The sequence below is a fragment of the Onychostruthus taczanowskii genome, unplaced genomic scaffold, assembly GCF_017590055.1.
Source record: "Onychostruthus taczanowskii isolate IOZ18803 unplaced genomic scaffold, ASM1759005v1 scaffold23, whole genome shotgun sequence".
Taxonomy (NCBI): domain Eukaryota; kingdom Metazoa; phylum Chordata; class Aves; order Passeriformes; family Passeridae; genus Onychostruthus; species Onychostruthus taczanowskii.
In genome coordinates, this window is record NW_024499573.1 from 5514236 (window position 1) to 5542216 (window position 27981).

General features: G+C 43.1%; 1 protein-coding gene across 6 annotated transcripts in view; it reads right to left on the bottom strand.

Moving 5' to 3' along the window:
- Positions 1–4029: 4029 nt before the first annotated feature.
- The window catches only part of CELSR1 (cadherin EGF LAG seven-pass G-type receptor 1), a 164026-nt gene continuing 140074 nt past the window's right edge, over positions 4030–27981 (bottom strand). For 2 of the 6 annotated variants that reach the window (XM_041405441.1, XM_041405436.1), the window contains exons 23-35: positions 26019–26145; positions 25437–25637; positions 21883–22057; positions 16232–16344; positions 14846–14925; positions 13167–13293; positions 11110–11235; positions 10662–10798; positions 10111–10214; positions 9145–9312; positions 8035–8277; positions 7445–7709; positions 4030–6214 (exon numbers count right to left, since the gene is read on the bottom strand). In XM_041405441.1, coding sequence (XP_041261375.1) covers positions 6190–6214; positions 7445–7709; positions 8035–8277; positions 9145–9312; positions 10111–10214; positions 10662–10798; positions 11110–11235; positions 13167–13293; positions 14846–14925; positions 16232–16344; positions 21883–22057; positions 25437–25637; positions 26019–26145 — 1891 coding nt within the window. In that variant the 3' untranslated portion in view covers positions 4030–6189. The remainder of the gene's footprint in view (positions 6215–7444; positions 7710–8034; positions 8278–9144; positions 9313–10110; positions 10215–10661; positions 10799–11109; positions 11236–13166; positions 13294–14845; positions 14926–16231; positions 16345–21882; positions 22058–25436; positions 25638–26018; positions 26146–27981) is intronic. The other 4 variants (XM_041405439.1, XM_041405437.1, XM_041405438.1 and 1 more) reach the window with 3 other exon arrangements.

Genomic DNA, 27981 nt, shown 5'->3' on the forward strand with positions numbered 1-27981 from the left:
AAATACTGTCTAAGCACAAAGATTGATCCTGGCAATTAGAGCAGGCAGCTCTGCTCCAGTGCTCCTTGCCACAGCTGTGCACGGCTTTAATCCAATGGATTCCTGTGGCTAATGCTGCTGTACTGAGCTCCTGCCATGAACAGCCAGCCCAGCGGAGGCTCCCACATTAAACATCCTGAGAGGCATGTTTAACACAGATGGAGCTTGCAGAAAATCCCAAGGGATGCATGGTGTATCTGTGAATCACCAGAGAGGCAAGCTAAACACTCTGTAACAAACAGGAGTGCTGTGTTGCTGGTCTGCTCCAGCAAAGGAGCAGCCTTGATGGAAGCTCCTCGGTGTCGATGGCACCGGCTCTGGCACGGATCTGCTCACGGGGAAGTGATGCAAATGGGTGCTTGAGCACCTGCCCTGTCACTGTGCTTGGCATAACCTAGATAAGATCAGCCAGGAAGATGTTTTTCCTTGGACAATCTGGTGGAGAAAGCTGTGTGTCAGGAGTGCTTTGGTGGCAGCTCAGTCCCTCCTGACCAGCTGCTCACTCCCATTCCTTTGGCCATTTTGTGCCAGCAGTATGAACCCTAGCCCCTAAAGCCCCTAAGCCAACTGGACTTTTCCCTGATCCTTTCCATCCCTGAAACCTGTGCATCTGTAAGTGATGGAGTTAACCATTCTAGGCATTTCTGATTGTTTTATTCAGGAAATAAACATGTAATAAAAGGTATTGATTTTTCTCAAAATCAATGGCTGATTTATGGTTTCCCCTGGAAATCTGTTCACTGTGCTGGCTCCTAACCACAGCTGCTGCTGCTTTGTATGGGATTCAGTGGATGTCCCTAACCTGAAGGGAATGGATCATTCACAAGGACCCTCTGCTTCAGCTGCCCTATTTATACATACAGGACTTGCCATGCTCACTGTTTCCTTGAGTGTATGAATATCTAACAAAAACACAGACCCAACTCTATGCTCTCTGCTTGGAAAGCACAATACAGGCTGGACTTTCAAAGAGCCTCCATGAAATGACCAAAAGCAAGAGGTTTTCCTACACTTACCCAAGGGGTTGTTTGGTTTGCAAACTCTTACATCTCTGGAGGGGAAACACCCCAATCTGTAAAAAACGAGTACAGCAAACCACCCAGCTGGTTGCACTACAACTATTGTAATCAATTAGAGTGGCAGCGCCAGGAAAGCCAGAGCTGTGAGCTCATTTCTGTTTCCTGGGTGCATCATGTAAAGGGATGGCTTTGAGGAGGTCAGGAGGGGCCCAGAAGTCAGGGTATGCTGGGCAGGGCATGCCACCTTTTGGTTGAGGATGGCCCTGGGACACATGGCAGCTCAGGAGACAGGGCACCTCTCACCTTCAGCACAGCTCTCTCCCTAAGAGGGGTCTCGGCTCTGCTCCACCTCTGCAGTCCTGACCCAGGGCAGAGCCTGGGCTCTCACAGCACCTCCATGAAGGATCAGTCCACAGGGAAATCAGTCTGGGCCCTCCCTCAAATAAAGACAATATGTTCAATATGTTCAAACTCTTCATTTGAACAATATGTGCAAAATCTTCGTTTGAAGGAGTGGGTACTCTTCTCTTCAGAAGTATCTTTGAGCAGAGGGGTGGCAGCAGCAGATGTCTGACCAAGGCAGAAGGGGACACACCAGTGCAGTACAGAGCTCTGGGGGTTCCTGGGGGCACTTACAAATGCTTTGAAGTCTTTAGAAGACAATAATGAATTGACACGGTCTCTTTGCCACACACACTTCAGATTAATCTAATTTTCTTTAATACAGTGCCTGGCACGGTGGATGAAGGAGCAGCAGCAGCAGATGGAACATGTCTTCAGTAAATGGTTTGACACTGCCCCACACTATTCTCACACACAGAACGCTGTCAGTGCAGCTGATGTTAATCGATACAAGGTAGGTGCAAAACTTGCTTGGCAAGAAGTGTTACAAAAGCCCTCTTGGGCTTAGTTTTATTTGATATTTTCATTCATTGTTTTAATGATAAAATAAAAGGTAGCTTGTAAAGGTTGCTGATGCTGCCTCCAGGCATCCTCATGGACAAGACTAAAATCCAAAATGAGTATGAGAAACTGGAGGATGGATCCAAAAATCAATAGATTAAAATGGAAAAGGAGTACAGTACAAATTGCTTCTTTTAGGGAGGAGAAGTGAGTTGCACATGTGTGAGCAGGAGCATAAAGGGAGGGCAGAACCTCTGCAGAGGAGGCTGTGAGGCCCAAATGCATCCCAGACTGCTCCTGGAGTGCAGCTGGTGCTGGTGTGGGCAGTGGTGATGTCTCACCAGGGCTGCTGGGGAGTTCCTTTCTGTGATGCCCCCAGAGCTTGGCAGGAGCATCCTCTGCAGCTGAGAAAGAAATGCTCAGAAATGCTATTGCAGGCAATTCTACTGGAATGATTGTTTAGGAATTTTAGACAGATCCCTGAGTATATTTGAAGATATTTGAGTATACTGAGTTGTTGAAGAGGCTGGGCTATGTGACTGCGTATGTTACTGCAGCCTTACCATGCCATGCTGCTGCCAGTGGTGCATCCCTTATGGAATTTTTTGCTACAATTTGCTTAGGCCAAATACCATTGTAAAGATTAGGACAGGAAAAGTGAATGAAATGGAGATTTCTTAAATTATTTCCTTTTTTTGGAGGTATTGGAGGCCTACTGCTTGCATTTTGTGGACTGCTCTGGTCTCTCCTCTCCCTGCCACCACCAAAAAGGCTATAGTTGGCCTGGTAATGGGATGAAGAAGGGCAGGAAGGGTAAAAGGTACAGCAGTGTTTCTGCACATGGAAGTTACAGAGATCCAAGCTGCCCAGCTGGAAAGAGGTTACTCAAGTGCTCTGGGACAGAGCCTGTCTCTCTCTTTGACCTGGAGAAGGTGACTGAGAGGTGATTATCACTGCCTCTCCTGCTGCAAGCAGCAAAGGTGCAGAGGACAGCAATGAAGCTGAAGGGAGAAATTTTTCTTGCTGCTCGTGACTGAATCACGCAGCCTGCTGTGTAGTAGCAGTTTAAATGGATCCAAAACAACACAAAAAATGTATGAGGGAAATAGATGGTTTGCTGGAGACAAGCACAACCCCTCGCTCTGGGAAGCCCTGAGCTGCAGAGAGCTGGGGGCTGTGGACCCATGTAAGGTGTGTCTGATAATCCTCTTTTCCTAAACATATGCTGCTGGAGACAGGATCACAGGCTGGTCTCTCCCTTCACTAACCTGCTTATGTGAAAGCCTGAGGCTTATTTCTGCTTCTCCACAGAATGGGGAACTAATACTTGAGAAAAACTCAGTGTTTCACCAAATAATGCACTTGTCCAATAAAATTAAAACCAGTTTCCATTTGGGATAATTACTTGAGTTTGATTAGTGGCAAGTTTTGGCAGAGCTGTTTCCAAACTGAAGATCCTGAAGATTTGATTTTGCTCCTAAGTCAGTAGCCAGGCTCTTTCCATCTGGCTTCACCTGGCCAGTTGACACTGAGAAATACTCTAATTTCCAGAAAGCTGACAAGACATGTGCAGGTCACTGCTGTGCCCTGCGAGGTGCATGACTGAGGACTCGCACAGCAGCCTGGAAAGGTCTGAGTGAGCAGGACCACGGCTTGGGAGAGCCAAGGAGGGAGCCCAGAGTGTCCGAGAAGGCCCTTGTCACCCACTGCAGGCTGTCGTGGGCTGGGCTGGCTGCCACTCCCCTCGAGCTGCTCTCGCATGTCCTTTTCCAAATCTGATGCTTTCCTGGTGATCTGCTTTGCCCTGGGTGAGCAGAGGGCGTTTCTCTTCCATGGACCATTTCCCAGGTCTGAAGGATCTGCAGGTTTGGGCTGAAATGTGCTGCACACTGTGCCAGCACGGGGCCCTGGGCTGCAAGGGGGTGTGCATTGTCTGGGTGGTGCTGTACAGCCTCTGCTGAGATGGGTACCTGGATGTTCCTGCTCCTGATAATCTACAGGAAATGCCATTTGGACCCTCATTATCTGTGCTGCACTTAAAAATAAACCACCAGAGGAAGAATACAAGTTCAAAAAAATTTCTTAATTTATTGTAAATTCTCCTTTCATCTGTGCTGCAATTCCAGTGTTCTGCACATTAATAAATATACATTTGTTAAAAAAAAAACAAAACAAAAACAAACTTCCAGTGTCTAATCTGCCATAAAGCTTTTAAAAAGTCATAAAAATAGGTTTTAATTTTTTTGTCATTAATACAACTGACCCTCATTTACTGCGACAGTTCTGATCAAAATAAAAACTACCTACATCTACTGGGACAAAATATACATACACAGATGTAAGAACAACTAGCAAGGGTTATACACAATGCCTGAGCACACAGCCAAGTGCCAGACCCTTAAAACATTCAAAATTTTTTTCTGTCAGAAAATGTCACAGAGGATGTTGCATAATTTTTAAAGGAACAGCATCTTTCCTCCTTCTCCCCTTCCAAAGGCCTCCTTGATACTTTGAAAATGCATAGGAATACAATGAAACCCAGATGACAGTATACAGTTTCTCATCTTTTCCTCAACTCCTGCATTTTATTTAGCCCGATTTTCTGTTTCTTCCCTTTCACACACATTTGCACAAACAATAGCCAGTATTTTCCCAAAAGGGCTGCTATGGTGAACAAGGAGCTCCTGAAAGCCTTGTTGGCAGAGAGCAGGCACAGACACACCACTGTCATCCTTGGAGACACATCATATGTCACATGGTATTCCCCCATGGAGCCACCAGCTGAGCTCTGCCTCACACTGCTGGATGCAAACTTTTCCACATCTTATTTTTCCTCTTGTTGTAAACATTGCAGGAAGGTGAAGACAGCAGACAGGTCATGCTTAACTTTCCTACACCTGTGAAACCAGCAGATTTTGTGGGAAACATGAAACCTTAAGCCTTCCATGGGCTTTCTGAAATATCAAGAAGGCGAGGGCTTTGTCAAAGAGCTGGGCAGACAAATCTGGACATCTTTTAAGTAGTCTTGTATTTCTGATTTGATTAGCAATGTGCTGAATCCAGTGAGCAAAAAAGAGGAAAAAAATATTGCACCTGAGGCAGAACTTGAGCCATGGGAGGAGGGCCCTCTCCCTGGGACATGCAGAGTGCTGGTTTGTTGCAGAGACATACAATCACACCAATTATTTTCTTGTTCTTAGCAAGGGAAATACTGATTTGACTTCTTCCAGACAAGGACTGCGTTGAAATCTTACACAGAAATATGTGTAGTCCTGAAGTTCAGATCCTGAACACTTCAATGCACTTGTGAGAAGAGACGAAAATACCAAAAAATGAAAAAAAGAAGTTTTTGTGGGTTTTAAAAGAGGTTATGAGAAAAACATACTGTGCCCTCAAAGCGTTCCAAAATCTGTTAACAAAACTTTTAAATTATAGTCATGGATTTTGATGTAATCTTTACTGTATTACTTTGAAAACTGCATTGTGTCTGAAGGTGGCTTCCATGCAAACCTCAGTTACTTACCAAACGCCAAATTCAAGTAAAATTGTGCAATGTTCATATAAAAAATATCAAAACATCTTTTTAATTGATTTCCTATTATCAAATTAAGAAGATCAGTATAAATGTAAAATATACAAAGGAACTTTTTCTTTAGCAACACCATACAAAATATATAAAAGTATCTACACTTTTTATATATATATATATAAAGGTTTTTTTTTCTTAAGACGACGTGTCCGTAGAGGGGTGGACAGAGATGCTGGCATAGAAACCAAAGGACACTTGTTGCAATATTCCTCCCTAGAGCTCAGCAACCTCAAGGCTTCATGCTGCAGCCATCGAAACTCTTGCGCAAGAGACACCTCCTAGTGCTTGTCTTCAGGCTTGTTGTAGGTCCACTAGGAAGCAATGTGTTCTTCCTTGGTTCTCCCCTGCAACAAGCAACCCCTGCAGCACTGCCTGCACCGTGCACAGTCTCTGTCCATCACCGTGCACCCCTGTTTCCATTCCCATCTTTGCAGGGTGGGTTCCTGTGGGAGGAGCGTACCACACAGAGCCCACTGTGCCTGCCCCGGGAGCAGTCAGCATTCTGCCAGAAGGTGAAACCACGTGGGAATGGATGCCCACCTCATCCCCCTCACCGTGTGGCCACTCCGATGAAGTGCGAGGCGGGCAGCGCGGCGAGGAGGCGGAACCGCGCAGAGGTGATCACAATTTCCTGATGGTTCAAATTGAAGTTTCATTACTGCCGCTGTTAGTGAGAAGAAGTGATTGTGCAGGCTTAGGGTTAAACAGGAACAGGCAAACCACTCCACCCAAACCCACCTAATCCTTTTTAGTAAGGGCTCATGCTCTGTGAAGTTACCAGCCTTGCCAATCCAATGCTTGCAAGGGGCATGCTGTCCTGGAGCGGAAGACCAGCTGGGAGAAACAATTTCAGGTAGTACACAACAGAAATGCTTTAGAGGCAGTCCTACAGAGGGCTTGTACTTGTCTAATGCTTTGCTGAGGATACAAGGTTCACACACAGGTTAGAAGCCTGGTGTATCAGATGGATTCATGCAATCTGCTGCCAACAGCAGAGCTTTCCATTATGCCAAAATTCTGGAGATAACACAGTTGCTTAGTAAAGCTGCTGAGTTATTCTCATGACTGTGTTACCTGGTAGCAGCTTATTCAGTTATGGCTGATTCAAAACGTTCATGTTTCCTGACTAACTAGGATCTATTTCATCAGCCAACTCCCAGCAATCCAAAGATGTGCTTTTATAGTGAGGTGGGAATGGTCTGTGCACCAAACAACTGGGGTATTTAAAGCCTGGTGGGACAGTGTCAAGAGTTAAAGCTGGGTGAGAAATTTTCTCTTGGCTTGGTGAAAGAATGAGACTATATGCATAAAATGCCTGCAGAGACTTTACATATGGCTGTTGTCATAATTTGAAATGCAAGAATTATGATGAGTAATGAGGTTTCTGAGAATTCCCTTTGGCTGAGAGCTTGCTCAGCCTTTTGTTTATACTTGATTTAGTTTACAGTGGTAAATTGACACACTGATTGCCATGCAGCAAGTGGGAATCACATGCCTGGTAATTTCGGATCAGTAACTTGGTTTCCTCTCCAGCCTTGGAGTCTCCTGCCTCAGCCATCATTTCCCTCTGCCCAGATGGATGCTCACACCATGCTCCCCACAGCCTTGTGCCTTTCCCCACCCATTCCTGGCAGGGTGGCAGGGCAGAGCAAGCCAGGGTGACCCAGTGGCAGGTGTCTGTCACAGCACCTTGCCCATGATGCCTGTTTTGGCCTTCTCATGACTGAAACCCCATGGCCTGGGAACATGGTATGGGCAAACCACCAAGACAGTCACCGGTGAAGGACTCTGGCCAGTCACCAGAGGAAAGTTTTGTTCATGTGTGAGTCTGGGGTTGGAAGGTGAAGGGTGAGACCATAGGAGGTCAGCCAGGACACCCCAACGTGGCACTTACTCTGAGTCTGAGGTGTCAGCATGTCCTGTTCCCACGTGGAGGTTCATGGCCATGCCATTGAGCTGGTCTCGAGACTGCTCCCTCCGAACATTTTTCACTGTTACCCCTGAGTCCGAAGGAGAGCGGACCCCCTCATTTGTCCCTAGGGAAGTAGTCCTGGATGAGACTGTGCTCTGATTGTAATCCGACAGCTTTTCCCGCAAACGATTCTTCATATTCTTATCCACCAGTGGGGGAGGGTAGGTAACTTTATTTTTTAAAATGCCTGTTAAGGAAAAGAGGGAATAATAAAATTTTTTAAGTGTATCAATAATTTAATTTATCAAGCTAAGCACATGCGAGATGTTACAGTCTCTATTTCTTACTAAGACTTCTAGTTGGTTATGAAATAAAGTTTGGCACTTTATTTCATAACCAACAGATAAGACTACAGCAACTAACTACTAGCTTCCCATGGTGTATATCTGGCTACACAGATTGGAGCCATTTGGAAAGTATTTTTCCCTGACAGAGCTACCTTTTTAACTAATTAATGCTCGTTAGCCCCCCAGTCTCCCAATCCAACTGTGAGGCTGGGTTGGCCGTGCTACCTTTCCTCTGCTCCGGCTGCTGGTTATTCTGGTGGGCCAGAGGTCTGTTCTCCTTCTGCTGCCCTTCGTTCTCCTTGTCCTGGGGTGCTTCATTGCTGTTGTTCACCTGGTTTTCCCTGTGAAGCTCTACGTTGACCTTGGTCTCTACTTTGAGTTTTTGTTTCCTACCGGGGTCCTCGCCATCGCTGGCTGTTACGCACTCTGTGGGCCAATAGGGTTTCACATGATTGGGAAGGGTATCAACTGCAATGCAAAAAAACACTAGCTCAAAAAACACCTTTGATATGTTCTTTCAACCACTGCCTGGCCTCTGTGGCTGGAGAGGAGCTGTGTATCAAACCAGAGCAATCCTTCAGTCAGTCCTTGATGGACTGCACTGCCCTCAGGGTGCATTAAATCCCCAAAAATCACCTGGTAGGACGGCAGAGTATCCAAACCCTTTTCAGAGTGAGGTTGCCAGCTCAATTATGGAGAAGTGTGAGGCAAATCTGCTCTCTCAGCTCTCCAGGGTCAGAAATCCCTCCTTGGGGAGGTTAGTTTCTGAAGGCTGAGGGCACCCCAGGTACCCTGTGCTGTATCTGTGAAGAGCCACAGCACACAGCCTGGATGTTTATCATTCAAAGTTGCTTTTCATTAGGACAGGATCAACTATGTTTAGAAATGCCTGCACCCTGACACACAGAAATTATATTAATGGTCAATGACTGCCAACCATTTAGGTCCAGGACCTCCCCAACACCAATGCCTTTATTGCATGAGGAGAGGCAGGCATTTCTTCCCCTTGCCCTCAAGACAAGTGGCTTCTTTCTCCTCTTTTTCATACGAGATTTTGCTGGCTTGGTAATGCCATGTCCAAGTACTTTGAGGATCTGCCTGCAAAGCTGCCTGCTTTAAGGCATTCAACATTCTGTGTGATTCTGTAGTCAGTCACCCCTGTGAACAAGCCTTTGGGAGAAGAAAGGTCTCTAAGCTGGAAACAACAAGGATCTCTACAGAAGCAAGGCACAGAGGTAGAGATGATGCCTCAGCTGCATGGTAGCATGGCAAATTTATCCCATCTAATCTAAAGAAATTTTAGAGCACCACTGCCCTTCCCTTGCACTGGGGTACCTTTGGGTGTGCTGTGGAGCGGGCCATGTTCATTGTTTTTGGAAGTAGATGTGCTCCACTTCTTCTCTGTCTCGAGTCCATCCTCCTCGCTGTCTGATGAATGGGAAGAGGCGTAGGAACTGCTGTGTTCATCGAGGGACAGCTCGCTGTCAGAGTCTGAATCGTGCTCTGCGAGTGTGGGTGGGGAAACACAGTGGTGAAAGTGTAAATAGGAGCTGAACAAAGCTACCTGACAAATGCACAAGGAGAAAGGAAAGGCAGGCATTGGTTCAGGCCGTGACAGGAATGAGCTCTTACACCTGTAAGTGTATACAGGATAAATTCAGAAGGACTGCAGCAAAACCACTGGGAAGCACAACCACTCAGCTAAGCTAGTGGGCAGGACCTTTTACACATACAGGACGAGTAGAACAGAGTGGGAACATATTTTTCCCTATTTAACATGCAGAACAGTAACTCTATTTGATCTCAATGAACACAACACACAGGCAAAACAAGTTATCTAGAAATACCAAGAATATGTAATGAACTTAAAAACTGCTACAAGGAAACAAAATTGAATGTCAAGATCAGAATGAAAGGAAATCAGACAAAAGGCACTTCTCATTTTTTTGTACAAACCACAGAGCAGTAAAGGAGAATATTGCCTCAAGGTCTCAAACATTAAAATTTCTCCAACTAAAAATGAAGAGCAACAGTACATAACTTGTGAGAAAGAAAGGGGACTCCATAAACTGTCAATAGCTGTGACAGCATCAGATAAAAATTAAACCATCAGAAGCAGCAGATTTACTTTTTTACTTTCATTCCAGGGTTTCCTTGTAAGGCAGCCACTGCACAGCTTGTTTTGTGGGAGAATGAGACCATCTAATTATTGCAATTATTCTTCCTGTTACAGAAGACTTCAAAGAAAGTGATGAGAAGAAGGTGCACAAATGGGTCAGAGCATTTAGAAACTATTCTTACCATTGGATTTGGATGGATTCCTATGAAAAATTGAGGAATCTGCTTCAGTCTGACCAGCCCTTGCTTGACTTGAGGATCCACTGAGTTTGTGAGCAGCCTCATCCCTTTGAGAAGAAAAACAGAGGACAACCTGTCACTTTACTTTGTTGTTTTTAACAAGGCAGACATGCAGACAGCTGCCACTGCAGTCACTTTACGGTGAGACAGAGGTTATCCTAATGTAGCTATCTGCCTTGTGCCACACAAATCACACTCTGAAAAAGCCCAAAGCTAATGAGCTGAACTGTGCTCCTTGAGACACATCTGAATTATAAGAGGCAAGCAGCACGGTCCATACAGGTAACATCACTCTTAGGTCAAGCACTGCACTGCTGGAACCTGCCCCGAAGACACATGCAACAGAAAATGCACCAAGGAGAATGACAGTCACATGAAACAGAACTGCAAAGACATAAACCAAGGAGCATTTGAACCAGAGCTCTGGTTTCCACAAGAGCAATAAAAAAGGGAAAGGCAAGCACCTGAAAGCCATGCACCTGCCACCGGATTACCTGAGAATATAAGCAAGGTAGCTATTGTGGCTCTTGGCTGACCTGACGGTGCTTTCTAGGGAGACAGTGGATTCCCCCATAGTTGTGCGATACATGTTTGGCTCTTCTATATATGTGTTGTTGCAGTTCAGAGATCGCTGAAAGGGAAAAAAAAAAAAGACATAAAGCCATGGTGAATGATCCTGCCAGAAGCTCATGTTACCCTCAAATGTATTAAGTTTCAAAGAACCAAATGGGTTTTGATGCCAGGAAAAGAATTATTTTCTCTTGAAGGTTTAAATTAAAATAATAATCAAAACTTTAGAGAGTAGCCATCAGTAGTATTTGTACAAGTCACTGAAAGCAATCATTCAGTTCACTTAATTACAGATAAGCCACATATAAATTTATTTTAGGTAACTTCTGCCAGCAAGAGGATGTTTTTTTCTCCCAAAGCTGTTTTTCTTACCGTTAACAATGTAGCTCTTGTTGCAGTGGAATCGTCTGGAAGAGGTTTCTTTCCAGTTAAAGTGTTCTTCAAGTGCTTTCTTACTTCTTTGTTAAATACGCAGTGGAAGAAGAAAATGAACAGCCCCTGGATAATTTCAGAGAGAGGAAAATGTAAATGCTTCTCTATTACCATATTGCAAATATAGATATTACAGAATATTATCCAAAATGGGTAATATAGATATTACCCATTTTGAAACAACCCCTGAATTCTAGTTTGTAGTCCATGACAGTGTATTTCAAAAGCAGTAACTATTTTCTTTCTTGACTGAAATGGCATGGACTGATCTCCTAGGACTTCTTCATAATTTGATTTCAAGTTCAAATGTGCACTAAAGGCCTGGGAAAATATACAAAAAAATGCATTTCTCCAGAATTTACAGAGCAGAGCTTGATTTGGGAAGAAATCCAAAGGAAACCTCAATGTCCCACTTGAAAACATTGCAAAGATTTTAGAATTTGGGATTTTGGAGCTTTTTGGATTTTTGATGATGAGAAAAAATCAATAGCAGCACATGAAAAAATATCACAGCCTTTAGTGAAAGCCTCTGGAAATAGGCAACTTCTGTGAAAGGAGCCCTTAATACTGCATCTAAGAGAATTTTAGAAAGCCTTGTGAGATGTGAAGAGGTACTGGAAGGACAGAGGTCCCAACTTCTGTTGCCTAAGTTCCTTGGTTAAGGAATACCTCTGGTGGGAAAATCAGTGAAGTCCCCAGGGCTGGGCAGTTGCTGGCTGCCAGGAACACACATTAACAGCTTTTGCTGGGGGCAGGGCACACACACGTGTGTGCCTTCAGATGATTTGCTCTGAGGGAATTAAGGCAGCTGCCAAATTGTTATCAACTTTGGTTGGACACACAGTATAGAAAAGTCAATACTCATGAAGTTGCAGCTGTACCAACATCATAGGAAGCCTGAATTTCATGATTTCAGCCAAAGCAATTGACTTAGAGTAATTTAAACTTCAAGCTCACTTTCTTAACATTCAATCAAATGTGATCTTAGCTGGCACTAGCACTTTGGGATTATTCATTAATAAAATTCTCATAAATGTCTCTTTAAAAACAAAAGTTCAAAGAAGGCAGTGATGTGAAATGCCACATACCACTGTGCCTCTCTGGGCAAGTTTGGAGAATTCCGCCTGCTGACCTTCTTCCCTTTCATCGGGTTTATGTTTAATTTAGTTCTATTTTAGATTTGTGGAAGCCTGGTTTTATAGCCTGAGTAGGTGCATTTATTACAGAGCACACTAGTTGCAGTGGCAAAATAACCTTGCTCCAGGCTGACCTATCTGCTGTGCTTCCAGGGCACTGACAGCCGCCTCCAAAGGAGACCCATCAGACTTTGTTTTCTCTGTGCCTGCAAGTTGTGGCTGTTGTGCTGCAGCTGAGTGTCCTGCAGTAGCTGTTTTAGTACTGCAGGCACCTGCTAGGGCACTTACTGTCATCCTTGGTCACATTCAAATTGTGACCACATGAAGCTCTGTGACTACTTCCATGCCAGGTCTCCTACAAATAACTATTTTCTGCGTCCTTAGTCAACAATTGTGTAAAATGGGACAGGCAACCCAGGAAAACCATGACACAACTCACATTGTATTTGAAAATCCTTATTTGTCTAATATCTTTAAACAGTAGCTTAATTTGTGAAAGCCTTGAACTTGGAGCCATTGACTCTGGGTGAAATACAGCAGTCTCTCATTTGCAACAGCAACAATGAGCACACAGAACACAGTAACAAAGACTTTGTCTCTAGAATGACAGAGGTATACCTGCCTACTGTCACAGGTTACTATGGTAGTGCACTTATCTTGAGAATGACTAACAGTGAGAGACATAATTACTCAAAGTTATCGTTTTGGTGAAAAGAACCCTCTCCTTGAGAAGAGAAAGCAAAAATTGCCTTGAGATCTCTGTTTTTCTTAAGTTAGCTCATGTTGAGCAGGTTTTTGGAGGTCTGGGTGTGGCAGTGTGTTCACCAAGGTCTACCACAGACAAGATGCTATCCAACTTACCTGCAGGCAGCTGAAAATGGCAAAGAGATAGTGGAACGTCATGACGTCGCTGTTGACTGCCATGAGCCCCAGCAGCCACGTGGCGCTGATAAGCAGCAGCAGCAGGAACGCTGTCCGCAGCACGGGGCTGTAAAGCAAACACAGATGGACTTTTGCAGTGTGATGGGATACAAGAGAACAGCCCAACTTCTCCCCATGCATGGTGTTATGTGCTCAACAACTTGGCAACTGGAAAAGCCCTTTGGGAAAATTAGGGCAGTGTTCACCAGCTCCCAGTTTCCACAACTTTCCAGCTCTCTCGCAGTAACACTCCACAGCTTAGCATGTTCATGTTTAAAAAGTGATTTCTTTCCAAGTTTATTTCCAAGACTTTCTTCAAACAAATCTGACTGTTTTACAAGCCCAAGCTGTTCAGACTTGATGACTCTGAAGAACACGTCTGGGTGGTAAATGGCCATGTCCATCTCATTACAGTTTGTCACCTTTACTCTCAAATTCCTTCCCAACGTTACCACCCAAGGTTTTGGATTGAGGGTACTTAGGGAAATTTTCTTTGCTTAAAAATACAATTTCCACAGACACTTTCAAAAGACAGAAACAAATCTGGTGGCAAAAGTTCTATATTATGAGTAAAATTGCTGCCATCAGGTAGCAGTTATACTCCTTGGTTTAGGAAGATTTAGATCTCATCCTCAACACCCAGACACTATTGGGGTCAGGGTTCAGAATGCACAAAGCTGACAGCTGCTTGGAAACTGGGGCTTGAAGGGCATGCCAAGGGGAGCATGGCACTGCACCAACATTGCTCCTTCCACACTGCTATTAGCTGGGCCACCCATGTTGCTGGGGAGCTCACTCTCAGATCCTAGTTTTCATTAAGCTTAGTGTTAGTGTTAAGGTTCAGAGAACCACAAAATCTAGCTCCAGGGACACCAGGGGTGGAAAAGCCATGCCAATGTGCACACAGTACCCTACAGCCAGAGCTGAAAAACAAAAATGAAAAGCAGCCATTTGAAATCTCATACAGCTACCTCGTTGGAAAAAAAAAAAAAAAAAAACCCAAAGGGCTGTACTGCCACTAGCTAGTCACATTTGAGTTCACAGGTAAATTCTGAGCTTTGGGCAAAACAGATGTTAATGAGAACAGGCTGTCACAACAGCTCAGGAAGGTGGCAGGTTGCAACTTGTCATGTTGCTCATCCCAGTGAGCATGGGATGCAGGGAGGCTGGCGCTCAGCATGGGAATGTCAGTGGGGCTCTGCCATGACAGAGCTGGTAACCCAGGCACTCAGAGGGGAGACCCTTCTGAGCCGTGGACAAGCACAGGGAGACCCAGAATGATGTCAGTCTGGGCATGCCTGGGCAGAGGTGAAGTGACAGTGTAGAAGAGACTATAATGAAAGATCTGGAAGGACTGCAATGACACTACCTGGAGGATAGATCTTTCCCTTCTCCCTTCTCCTGCCTACACTTGGTGGTGCAGAGCACCATGGTGGAAGTTTTACAGGAACTCCAAGGGAACCCCAGGAGAGGGTGGGATGAAGCAGCTCCAAATGCCTCTACCAAAACTCTCCTCCAAAAAAACATTTTTATTTCCTGCTCCAAAACTTGATTTTAGGCAATTCTGGCTTTTATTATTTCTGGTCAGAACGTCTACATGTTTTTGAACAGAAACTTACATGACTCCTGTTTTTTCAAATGAACGTTGCCTTCGTCTGCATGATGCCTTCATTGCTAGTATAAAAATGACAGTGTTTATCTGAAAGGCAAATTGAAATAACAGCATGGATTCTTTCTGTACATTTGTTACAGCTCTATTTTCAATAACAATGAATTTTTATCCTAAAATGGTTTGTGGAATCAAGAATATTTCTTGTTCAACTTACAGGTCTCTAAATTCCAAGATTCACCTTGTTTCAAGGCAACATAGTCAAGGACATCCTAGCGCTTGATCTGGATGAAACTCAATAAGACAACCCTATGGAAAGATGCTTGAGGGAAAGAATGGCTGTCCTTGTCCAAATCAGTGTCCACCTCAGCCCAGCACCTTGTTCCAGTTGGTCAAACCAGAATTTAGGAATATTTTCTAGCAGAACATACAGTGATAATTACTCTGAATAAACCTCCAGTTTCCACTGATTTCCATGTCAGATGGGATGTACTAGGTTGGTGGTGCATTTGTACTTCATCACTTGTAGTGAATATTAATGCTGAGAATTTGTCTCATCACTCACCTTCCAAAACCATGTAGAGTTTTACCACTGCCATTGTCCTGTTTCTAGGAATTTCTAACTTAAAATGATATGGAGAAATGATGTAGCTTGTCCTGTTTCTGCTAGATCTGCTGCCTCCTGCTACTGCTTGTGTTGGGAAAGATTTTGAATGGTTGGGTCCATAGCCATTTTCTCCAGACCAACACACTATTACAGGCTCCTCCTTCCTCCCTTCTCTGCAGCCTTTATTTCTCCAGGCTTAAGACTCCTACTCCACTTGTTGGTCCTCCAGTGGGGGCTGTCCCATGTCTCTCATGATTTGTGACCATAACCTACACTGCTTCCAGGTCTACTTTTTGAGGCAAGGAGACCAGAACTTGCATTTGGCATTCAAGATAAGAATCAAACCATGACTATTTATCTTCTGGTGTTACTTTGATGGAGAAGCTGTAAGGAAAAGTTAAACAGCAGCCCATTCTTTTAAATTCCTGAAAGTGGAAATATTTAATATTCCTTTAGGACTTCTGGATGAAGTGACTTGTTACGGCTCATTTTATTGATTTATTTACTAATCTCACAGACCAACCCTTCAAAAATGCAACAAAGCAAGTGAGAAATAAGTTTCTGGCCATACAGCCATTGCTCCACAAGCAATCTTCATATGGGCAAGCAGCCCTCTGATTTTCCAGGAGCTTAGCTCATGTCTTATCTATTTAAGCAAAAGATGCAAGCTCAAGTACATTTGCTTCAAATGTAAAGAACATGGTTGCTTTGCATGACTACTGCTTAACAAAACTTAGGAGAAAATATAGTAAAGAAGAGACAATTCTGGATGCCAACTCCCCTACTTACAACAACAACCATTACGATGGGCCCAGCGAAACTCCAGATCAGGGTGTCATGAACAGACAGCCAGCAGAAATCAGGATTCCCATAGCCTTGTGGATCCAGACCAACAGCAAGCCCTGTGTCGCAAAGTGGAGAAAAACTAAATCAGAAAGGTGCTGCCTATAGCCAAATGTAGTTTCAAATAAACAAAATTATAATGGCAAAATTTATTCAACAGGAAATTCTGTGAAGGCAAAAATTGCAATAAAATTTTGTAAATCAAAATCTTCATCCTGGTTACTTCATATCAAGCAATACTCTGAGTTTTGCCAACTAGAACAAAGTTCAACTACATAAAAATGACAAGAAATGCAAGTCCCAAATTCTGTTTCCGCACAGTTGTACAGTCATTCTCACACAGTGTGAGCCTTGAGGGTGAGTGACGTGTTGAGGAATTTCAATAAGCCTGTGCAGCAGAATGACATGAATCATAACTGAGGAGATGTCTATGTTATGAAAAAAAAAGTGCATTCTTAACTTGCTGTCACTGAAATAACATCAGAGACAAAGGAACCTGGGAACTTATGGGAGTAAACTGCTTGAGCTCAGGTGGGATTCATTTTGAAGTGCCATCCCAGGTACCTCACCCTGCTTTTGGTACTGTCTGAAACGCAGTTAATGCCCCAAGGCAAACGAGTTAAAACCACACCTTTGATTATTTTATTTTTCAAAATCTGGCCAATCCAAGGGGGTCTCTGAGCCCAACACTCACCTGCTGATTTAGAGTGCTGTCTGAGTTGGTGACCTACACCTCACTCACATGGTGATGGACTGGGATTTGTCTTTGGCCTGCAAAATCATACAGCCAAAGAATTGTTTAGGTTGGAAGAGACCTTTCATGTAAGGTGTCCTCTGAGACTTCTTTTCTCTGGGCTAAACACTCCCAGCTCCCTCAGCTGCTCTTCACGAAACTTGTGTTCCAGACCCTTCACCAGCTCCTCTTGGACACACTCCAGTGCCTCAATGCCTTCCTTGTAGTGAAGGCCCCAAAACTGAACTGATTCACAGTGTGGCTTCACCAGCGCTGGTACAGGGGGATGATCACAACATCCCTTTAGTCCTCCTGAGTCATCCAGGCCGGTCTTCCCCATTGGTTTGTCTTACACTACATGGGGACCACCGCTGCTCCCGTGCCTTTAGGGCTTCCTGCTTGAGGAATGTTCAGCCTTCCTGGACAACTTCGTCCGTCATGACTGCTTCTTAAGAGACTCTGTGAGTTAGGCCTCTAAACAGACTAAAGTCAGCCCTGTGAAAGTCCAAGGTGGAAGTTCTGCTGAATCCCCACCTTACTTCTAAGAGAATTGAAAACTATCATTGTGTCCAAGACAGTCTCCAGCCATCACATCACCCACCAGTCCTTCTCTGTTCGCAATGAACAGGTCCAGTGGGGTATCTCCCTTTGCTGGCTCACTCATCAGCTGCATCAGGAAGTTCCCTTCCACACACTCCAGGAACCTCTGGGACTATACTCTGCTGTGTTGTATTCCCAGCAGACACCTGTTAAGTTGAAGTCCCCCACATGAACAAGGACTAGAGATGGTGAGACTTCTCTCAGCTGCTTGTAAAATATTTCCTCTGCCTCTTCATCCTGGTTGGATGGTCTATAATAGACTCTTACTGTGGTATCTGTCTTGTACTTCCTGATGATTCTTACCCATAAACACTCAACTCTTTTATCACCAACATCAAGCTCCAGACAGTCAAAACAACCCCTAACAAAGGTAACCATTCTAATGGTTTCTAACACAGACACACCTGCATCTTTGCTGCCACAGGGATCTCCAACTCCAGCCTCCACTGAGATGGCAGACAGAAGGAGTCACTGCCACGCTATCCCACGAACACTGGCATTCTGCCCTCATTTGCCTCTAGTGAGCTTGATTATATCCCTTTCCCCATTCAAACCCAGTTTAAAGCTCTTTTAACGAGCCCTGTAATTCCTGTGCAAAGATCCTTTCCCCCCTTTGAGACAGGTGTATCCTGTCTGCAGAGATCTTCCTTCTCCAGGACACAGAAAGTGATCCCTGGGAGGCCTGTGGGCAGTGGCAGATGGCAGGTGGCTGCAGCATGTTGTCTGGGCACGGGGACACCAACTGCGACGAGCGTATGTCCTGTCTCCAGAGGCGGCCACGGCTGACCGCAGTGCTGCTCTCTGCAAGGAGGGCTCGTCTGCACTGAGAGTCATCTTTTTCTGAATTGAAGCCTGCATGCTTTGATGAAAGGACACTGAGAAAGGGAAAGGTAGCTGCATTTCACTCTTGCTGCTTAGAACTGGCCCACAGCCAATATTCACATCTGGTACAGGCCTATGGTCTATGAAAACTAAACTGGCTATTTGGCAAAGCAGTGGATATTGGATCTGTTTTCACTGAAATGTGGAATGAGATAGGACTAGTCTCCCTTCCTGCTCCCATTGGCCCTTCCACCACCCCCTTCAGCAGTTGCCATCCAGAAAGAATTAGCCATAAATGATTAAGAGACCATAAAGTATTTTATACAGATGTAATTCTGTGGATACAGTCTGTTTCCCAGGACTGGATTTGCCCATTAATGGGACTCTGGCTCTATGAGTAATTGGCAGACAGAAATATTTTTTCACTCTCAAAATCCTACCCTGAAGTTCTCCATTAAACAAATGGGGTAAATTGCAGTCTTCAGGTACATGGTTCAAATATTATTGCAGTCAACAACACGTGAAATAACACTTTACTCAAAGGCAGAATTAAGCCAATGCAATGTAATACTGAGAAATATTTTGGCACATCAATTAAATGCTGCAGCCTGGTTGCCCTTAACAGACTGAGTGTGCAAGCTGAGTGATACCTTGCTAACATTTGCAGGAACTGGGGCTGGTCCTGTGGCCAGGAGTCCTGTGGAGACCAGCACCCATCCCCAGCACACACACAGGCGTGTGCCAAGGGCTGCAGGAGAGGCATGTTTTGACCTTTCTGAGCTCCTGAGGGGTCAGCAGCCATGTGTGACTCAAGCAGCTGTGGGGCAGCCTCAACTCTCTCCTGATTAATTGCTTTGCTTAGGATTTGAAAAGTGCCAGTTTCTGGGGGATATAAGTTTTAGGTCTGCAGTCTCCATGGCAAAGCAGTCACTGCACACATATGTCAAGCAGTTAGCGTGCTGCCATGGAGACAGGCAGAACTGGGGGGATCTTGCTGAGTGCCAAATCCAGCCCTTTGCTCCTGTGGCAAGGAAGTCATAAAATCCCTCTCCAAGATGGATCAAACTACACTTTAAAATGAGCAAGATTAAAGCTGATTTGAAATGTTCCACTATCACTCCCAATGGAGGACTATTCCAGATCCACACTGTTTTGATGGCAGTAAGCCTTCTCCCAGCTTCTATCCTATTCTTATTCATGGCAATTTGCATTTCTCTGCTGTGATTAAATGTGGTTCTTCCCCGTTGGAATAAACATTTTACTAAGTGTTATCCCCCTCTAAAGGCCAAGGTTCCTTTCTTCAAGTAGCTTGATCCCATCACAGATGCCTCAGGACCACTATGTCCCAGCTTGAAATGAATATCAGTTTGAGCATAGAAAGTAGAAAAAATAATATACAAAAAGCCACTGCTACTGTAGTTTTGGGTTTTTTTTCCCTCTCTCAGGATAGCTATGATGAAGATGAAATGGTATTTTTCTTTAAAATAAAAAACTCTGCATGTCCCAATACTAAAATTTCTTTCCATATCTAAATTATACCACAACTAAGAAAAATAAACAATCCTTCTCTCATAAATCAATTTAAATAATGTTTAGGATTCGTGTTATGAAGTTGGAACCTCTTTACTGTTTATAAATTAAAATTTATAAAGAAGCTTAATTAAAATATGTACAGTAACAAGTTATCTAGAGGCAAGAAATCCTACATTGTGCTACTTATGATGAAACAATTTTCTCCTCAGATGATTTATAAGCCTGGAAGGGCAAACTAAAGGCTTACTTTTCTTTATCCTCCATTTCACAAAATCCCCTGACTTTCTCAGTAATAGGGATCTGACTTTTCATTTAAACAGAACTGCAAATTCAGTAGATTTGGGGATTGAATTGCAGGACAAGACCTGGAAAGTTTCAAAAGTGCTAACAAAAGTTTCATATCAGAGAGCAATAACTAAGTAGAAAAATGTAGAAATGGTATGCTTGTGATATTTAAATTGCATAATACTGCTGTTGAGAATGTCTGAATTTAGATTTCAGAGAGAAAGTAACCTTAAGCAGAAACTCCTTCCAACAAATTCTTCTAAAGATAATGAGTTCTGAAATTTAATTAGTTTTTGTTATTTAATGATACTTCTTTTCTGCTAGAAATGATGCTGCCAAATATCTGATTGCACTTCAGTGTTCCTGAAAATACTGCAGTAGCCCTGCAAGTACTGGTAAAAGTCACACAGGTCCGAAATGCTTCAGAAGTTCAAGGACAATTTCTACTTTAAATGCCTGGGGTACGACTAAAATGGCAGAGCCTTCTGGGCTGTGCTTTTTACTATAAACTGATAGAAGTAGAAATTATTAGGCAGAAAATGTATGGAAAAACTTACCAGCTCCCTGAAGAGAGAATTAACCTATACCAGCCTATGCTGTGATTTCATATTGCACTTTCTTAAAACACACAGAAAAAAAGAACAAGTATGTATTTTTGAATCTAACTTGTTCCATAATATTTTTGCAAGTGTGCATGAGTGATAGCTATTTGTTTGATCTCAGAGACATCTAAAGCTCTGCCACTGCTGACAGTATGATATTATCTGTAAAAATAAAACTAACTGGAAAAAAGTTAACTGCCTGCCTAGGATGTGATTTCCCATATGGCAAGAGATACATGCTGAAACAGTTGAACCAAAAATCCTCACTCCAACTGTTCCGTGAAGCACAGTTCCTGAGGAGCTGTCTGCCTGAATTAACACAGCGCCGTGTGCTTAGGGTAACGCTGGAAATGTCTATGGCAAAAATAGGCATGGTGAGGGCGGAGATGGATGTGCTCCAGTAGATCACTCTGGACTGGTTTAAAAGATTACTGCCTCCAGATTTTCATTACTCTTCCTCAGCTGAAAGTTACAGCCTTTGTATCTGAAATTAAGTAAAAGGCAGCTTGAGTATTCCCAGCTTGGTTTTATGCCAAATAAAACATAGCCACTGAAATTCCCTTCAGAAGTATTTACTGCTGGTTGACAGTAGGCAGTGGGAATGTCCAGTGAAGGGCAGTAATGTCCTGTGGGCAGGCAGCATTGCTTCTGAAGCACTGCAGTTACCTCAGAGACCATGTGTCCATATCTGGAGGCACCAGCACGGGGAAGGAAAATTTCTGAAAGCTACTGGCAAAGTTGTTCAAATAAAAATACTGTTATTCCCAAGCAATGCTATCAAGTCCTGGTTTAATCTGTGCAATTATGTTTCTGTTACTGGATAACCATCAGTATCACTTCAGCTAGGGTAACAAACATTTGGTACACAAATCTGCAAAATTCAGGCTGACTTCTGCTAGACATGACTTGGTGCTGCCCTGCTTCAGGAAAACACCCATAGCTGTCTGGCGTGGGTAACTTCCCTGAACCTGGCCAGTGAAGATGGCAGGGAAACTAATCTTTTTTGGGGTGCTTGAGGGTACCTGTTATGATGGCAGGAATGCCCCAGCCAACAACGTAGTAGAACCGCATGTGCCCGAAGTTGATGTTCCTCACTTCAGTCAGCATCCGGTAGATGTGGAGCTGCTCCACAAACATCCATGCAAAGGTGCTCATGTAGAAATAATGCAGGAGGATGGCAATCACAGTACACACAAACTGCAGAAGGGAAAGGGCAGGGAAATTAGAATTGCTCTTCTGAATCACAACCCTGTGAGTCACTCGTTCCCCCCGTGTAGCTAATGGCAAGCGTAATAAAAAGATTTTGGCAGAACAAATATACTGCCTTGAAATCAGTTTTTCAGAGCTTAAGAAGAGCTGCTCATACTGTGAGAGATTTTGCTTTTTTAAAGTAAAGTGGATCACTAAGCTCTGTCAGGCTGAGAGCAGCAAAATTTAAGGACTTGCTGAAATCAGGGACCAGGTCCACAGTGAGACTACAAGCTACAGCTACAACCGGCACACTGGTAGCTGAAGTCATCTTTGGGATCAAGCAGCCACCTTGAAACCTATGACCTTCAGATACTTGCCCTTCTGTAACATCTGCTAACCAATTTTCTCTCACAACTTAATAGTTTGATGTGTGAAAACAAGAATGAACACAAGCATCTGACACCTGAATTGTAATCTTGCAATTAACCTTCTCCTTTCAGAAGCCAAACAAAGGATTTTGCCAAGGATCTGTTGATAAGCTTGAATTAAGAGAACTTTGTGCAACCATTCAGTTTTTGTTCGAAAATGTTTTACATTGTGTTTTGTAACCTTTTGTTCCTGTGCAGCACTGACCCTGCTTTCAGACTCTGGCATGACTTTTTAGTGGTTTTTCATGGCGTAATGCTCAGAAATGTACGTTTCCCTGTTTAATGTACATTTAACCTCTTTGCTGAGCAAAAGAATCATACAAAGACCGCCAACTTTCTGGATTCACTTACCACATCAGCATTATTATAACATCATGTGTTATTGAAAATGTGGCTCACTAAATAAACCATCTTTCTTCCCTCTATCTAAGTAGTGTTTTTCTTGTTCCTATTCTCACACGCTCCTGAGTAGAGTGCTGCCCTGAACATTACCTTTTTCAGGTAAGAAAAAAGAAAGCAAATAAATCACTTTCTATCAATAGTCCAGGGAAAGATTAAAACCTCACCCAGAAATGTGACGGTTAATTTACAGAAACCCATAACAGCCAGGCTGGGTGCCAAGCAGCACAGCATTATTTGTGCTCCAGCATTCTTTACCTCTTTATGTTCATCAGTGCATGACTCGTTAGACAACTCTCATTCCATACAGACAGATGAATAATTGTCTCAAGCAGACATGGCTTACAGCCCTCCTACCTTCTCAAATTGACTGGGTAGGCTGTAAGGAGCAGCTTTCTGCTGTATGAAATACATTCTAAAACTAAAGATCTTTGTAAATGGTTTAAAGGATTGGGGTGTTACCAGTGTCCTGGTAACACTACAGAACATGATCACACCATGAGCCCCAAAGCATGGAAATGAGAAGGAGCAAAAGAGAACAATCTCACCAAGTATGACCATTAGGATTTGTGGTATTGATGTAATGAACTGTTTTACTACTTTTATAAACCTCTGCTTGGTGTTTCATGACACTATGAAAGGAATCTGGAAATGAGGAGCCATCATTTATGGCATAATTTTTGGTAAAATTCTGTAGGGATGTGGACTTGGCCCCCAATTCCTCAGTAGATGTGTTGGAGAACTGAAAGAGTATTAACTACCCCTTGGTAGTGAAATGCAGTGAAAAATGAGTGGTGTGCTCAGCAAGGCATGGGAAAGGTCATGTTACACAGAGTGCTGTGTATCAATTGGCAAGGTGAGCTCCTTTCAGCAAAGTTATTTTAGTATGCAAACATTTATATAATGAAACAAAGACAACACAAGTTCACACACGACATGAGACCATATCCCAGAGGGCAGGTCACTGCAGAAGATCTCACCATAGCAGCAGATAAAGGACCTGAGTTTCTGGTAAAGGGGAATACTGGTATACAGAATTGGAAGTGATGCACCCAGCTGGAAAGCTTTATCCAGTTTGGCATTCACAGTTTTTCAAAAGGGAAAGTGGAAGAAGAAGCGCAGAAAAAAACCCAACAAACTAATCTGAATCTTGGAATTTGAATAATTTAAGCAGCTTAGTTTTATACAGCTTTCCAAAATAAATACTATTAAACAGAGGTTTCCTGGCAAGACAATTTTTATAAGAACGGTCTCTCAAATTTACTAGGAAAAGTTCTTGTCAGCACTCAGTTACTGGAAGCTGAAATTAGTCAAGGTTAGATACTTTTTAAAATGCATGTTATAGCTCAAGTGGATATTAGAAGCCAGAGTGACAGTGTAGGATTAAGTCACACAGTAAATGAGGCTCTGTGTTTAGGCACCACAGTGTCACTACCATGATGGTGATGATATTCATTGAATGGAGGCCTATTCTCCTATTTCTGCTGCTTGGACAATGTGAAATGAGCATGATTTTTTTATTGCTGTTGTTTTGTTTTGATCTCAACACTGTACTTCCCTCTCAAAAATCAGATTGGAACATGTACAGTAATGGATTTCTAGAAGATAAATTTTCTTCCCAATGTTCAGATAATCCCTAAAGTAACATTTTGAGTATTTTTCCTGTCTATTAAGGACATACATTTTATTGCATGTCATCCCCCATCTGTGTCCAGCCTGTTTGGCACAGGTGCCTGTGCAGCCTGGCAGTGCTGCAGCCCTTGTCTGTCTCTTACCTGTGAGTAAGAATGGCAGCCATGGCTTTTGGGATAGGTGCTACTAAGAAACAGCAGCAAGACTACTTATAATGCCACATGGTTAAGAGAGCAGTGAGGTGGTAAGTACAGAACACACTTCATGAGTGGTTTATCTCGTACTCAGTCTATTCATAACTTGCATTTCTTGACATGCACAATGCTGGAGATCCTTGCACTAAGCTTTGTCAACAGGTATGATGGGCTGAAGCCAACAACCACTGTGTCTGGAAGGCACAAAGCAAACTGACAGGTCTCCTCCTGAATCTTGGGTGTAGCAAGCTGTCCCATGCCTGGCAAGTGGCTTCTCCAGAATGGCCAGTGGGTGTACAGTGTGCATATTAGCACCTGACCAGCACTTCACTGACAACCTGTGAGTCTACACCAGGAGCCATTTGGGCTTGGGAGCTACCTGCTGCAGGAGAAAGTGGAGCACCTCCTACTGAACAGGCAAAGCAAGACAGAAAACACACTGATGGAAAGGAAGGAAGAAATCAGTATTTAAGGTTCAGTTCCTGGAATAAACCTTCAACAGCGCTGCTGTCATATATTCTCTGAAAATAAGATATAGTCCTATTGCCTACCATTGCTATTAATGTTATCAGCCACACGTGAATATACTAAAAATCTGATATTTTTCAAGTAAGTGTTGAAGCCAAAAAGAGGAGAAAGTGAAACAGATGGGAGAAGGTAAAAGCTGCAATATGAACCCTCTGATTTAAAGCTTGAGAACAACTCTAGCAATGAATACAGAGTAAGTCTTACCGGGTTTTCAGTCTGGTTGATTCCAATAAGAAAGACAAGCTCAGAAAAGAACAGGGCAGCCACCAGGTTTTTGTGGATACTGTGCAAGTTGGAACGCAGTGTGCGGATCAGGACCAGCAAGATGAAGGTGATCAGCAAAGCCGCCAGCGAGATGGATACGGTGGTGTAAGTGACAATCTTCAGAGGAAGCACTTCCCCATTCTGTAGAAAGACAGATTGACAGGAACTCTTGGGGTTTTCCCTTCCTTTTCCTCCAGTCAAATCTACTGCTCAGAATGCCAATGTTTTCATTATACTGAGCCAACATACAGATTTATTAGGGACCAACAGGAGTGGGTGACGCCACCTCTTTAGTTGCTAAACATGTTGAGTGTGTATGGGCAGCACCCAGAGGATACACCAACCAGGTAAGAAGGTCCTTTCAGCAAACCCAGTGGCAGGTGCTGCCAGGCATGGGGAACACACTCCTAACACTGGGACTGATCTGCTGACAGTGCCCTGAGTCACACACAAAGCTCAAGCTCTGAGCCAAAGCCCTTGAAAACCAAAGCTTCCAAAATTCACGAGCCTGACATCACCCACCTCTCGTTTAGAAATGTCCATCAGGACAGCAAAGCTGGTTATATGGTTGCACTGGCAAGCGATATGGCTGTGGTTTCTGGAAAACAGCTCACACCCTCGGGAGGACCAGGCACCTGTCCCACCAATCCTGTGGGGAAAAAAGGCATTTCTGAGCACCATCCTCCAGCCTCCCCTCACCTTCCCCTGCCCTCTGTGGCAGCTTGTGCTGCACAACCAGAGAGGACTGCAAGTACCAGGACAGAATTATCTATAGCTATCACCTGCCTGAAAGAGTATCATCAAACTAAAAAGGCCTTCAGTTGAAGTAGTTTCTGATAAGACAGCTGGCCAGGTTTTTTGGGTTTATAACAGTCTGTTTTGAGTTTAAAAAAGAAAAATTAAAACTTTGCTTTTGGGTCAGTGGCCACACAACCAATATGGGAAAGAGATTGCACTGAGCAAAATGTCTGTAACCAAGGTAAATAATACCAGAACCACAGAGGGACATATGTTTTTGAGTGAAATATGTTTCAGCAATAATATGATACCATTATACAGTTACTCTGAAAAAAAAGGTTAAAACCTTCTCTAATAAATAATATTTCATACCAGGAGATCTCTTATATCAACAGTAGGGAGGAACTGCTGCTTAAAATTCTTCCCTGTGCAGTTATGGTTAACTCCAGTGACTTCAGAAATTATTTTGTATTAATATTAATTATTCTATTGTGAAGTTAATGAGTAATAAAAAAATAGTATTGCAGTTACTGAAAGATTTTTCGATTAGATATGACAAGAACTCTTTTTCATTTACCAATAATATATTTGTTAAATTTTAATATCCCTTCCTCTCAAAAAGGACTCTCTTTCTAACAGCTCTTTCATTCCATGCCACGTAAGAGCTGCTTTTCAATTGTGGCTGTAGGAAGACGTAACACAGATAACAATGCCACTGAAGTTGCCAGCGAATAGCTAACAGATGAATCACTTTAGAGCTAATGAGTTATTCAAGCTCAAACAATGTTTAAAAATTTATGAAAAAGGACTTGCCATTCCCTCACAATCAGCAGATTGACAGAGTGCATACAAGGAAAAACACTGCTTCACATGTGGGGAAATGGAGGAGTTTATTACTGTGAAGATAAGAGATTTCTGTTGCATCTTCGATCCTTTAAATGATATAATCTCATGAAGCCTTTGACTAGGAGGCACACATTCCCTAGGTTAGTTTGCTGTTGTAAAAGGCAACAGGATATTGCCTTTTAATGGATTTTTCCATAGGTTTACTAGAATTTTTTGGTTTTTAGGAAACAAGTAACAGCTATTCCCTTCCCCCTGGGCAGACCAGGTCATCCTCTCACTGTGTACCTGGGTTTGTAGCGGGGAATTTGCAACATATATGTAACAGTTACAATATTGTGAAATATTGTAACAATAGTTATAATATTGTGAAAGCATAATATGACTGTAGAAAACATTCAGAAAACATTTTCTTTTGTTTTATCCACACTCTTGAAATATCTCCACCAGGACTGTGCTGTTTCCACAATGCCATAAAACCAATGAAACATCAGCATATACAGTTCCAGCTCATATACAATTTTTCTCATTTTCAAGAAAAAGATGTCTTTATCTTGAACTTTACTGAATACAAAAGAACGAAATGAATGATTCTCAGAACACTTCGTTTTCCTTACACTTCCCTCCTAGAGAGTCAAATACTCTCTCCTCATATTTTCCTTCTATATTACAATTGCTTTCCATAAACCGAAAAGGTCTAATGTCCCAAAAAAGGCATTTCCACTCCCTCCAATTTTTCACTAAAACAAATGAAAGCAAATCCACAATAGTTGATGAAATGAAAGTTAAGTTTCTTACCAGTGCAACTGCCTTTGCATTGACTTTTGATTCAAAAATTTGTGATTCAGAAATTAATAATCTTTACTCCTAATTTTATCTGCAAAATCTGTCCTCATTTCTACCA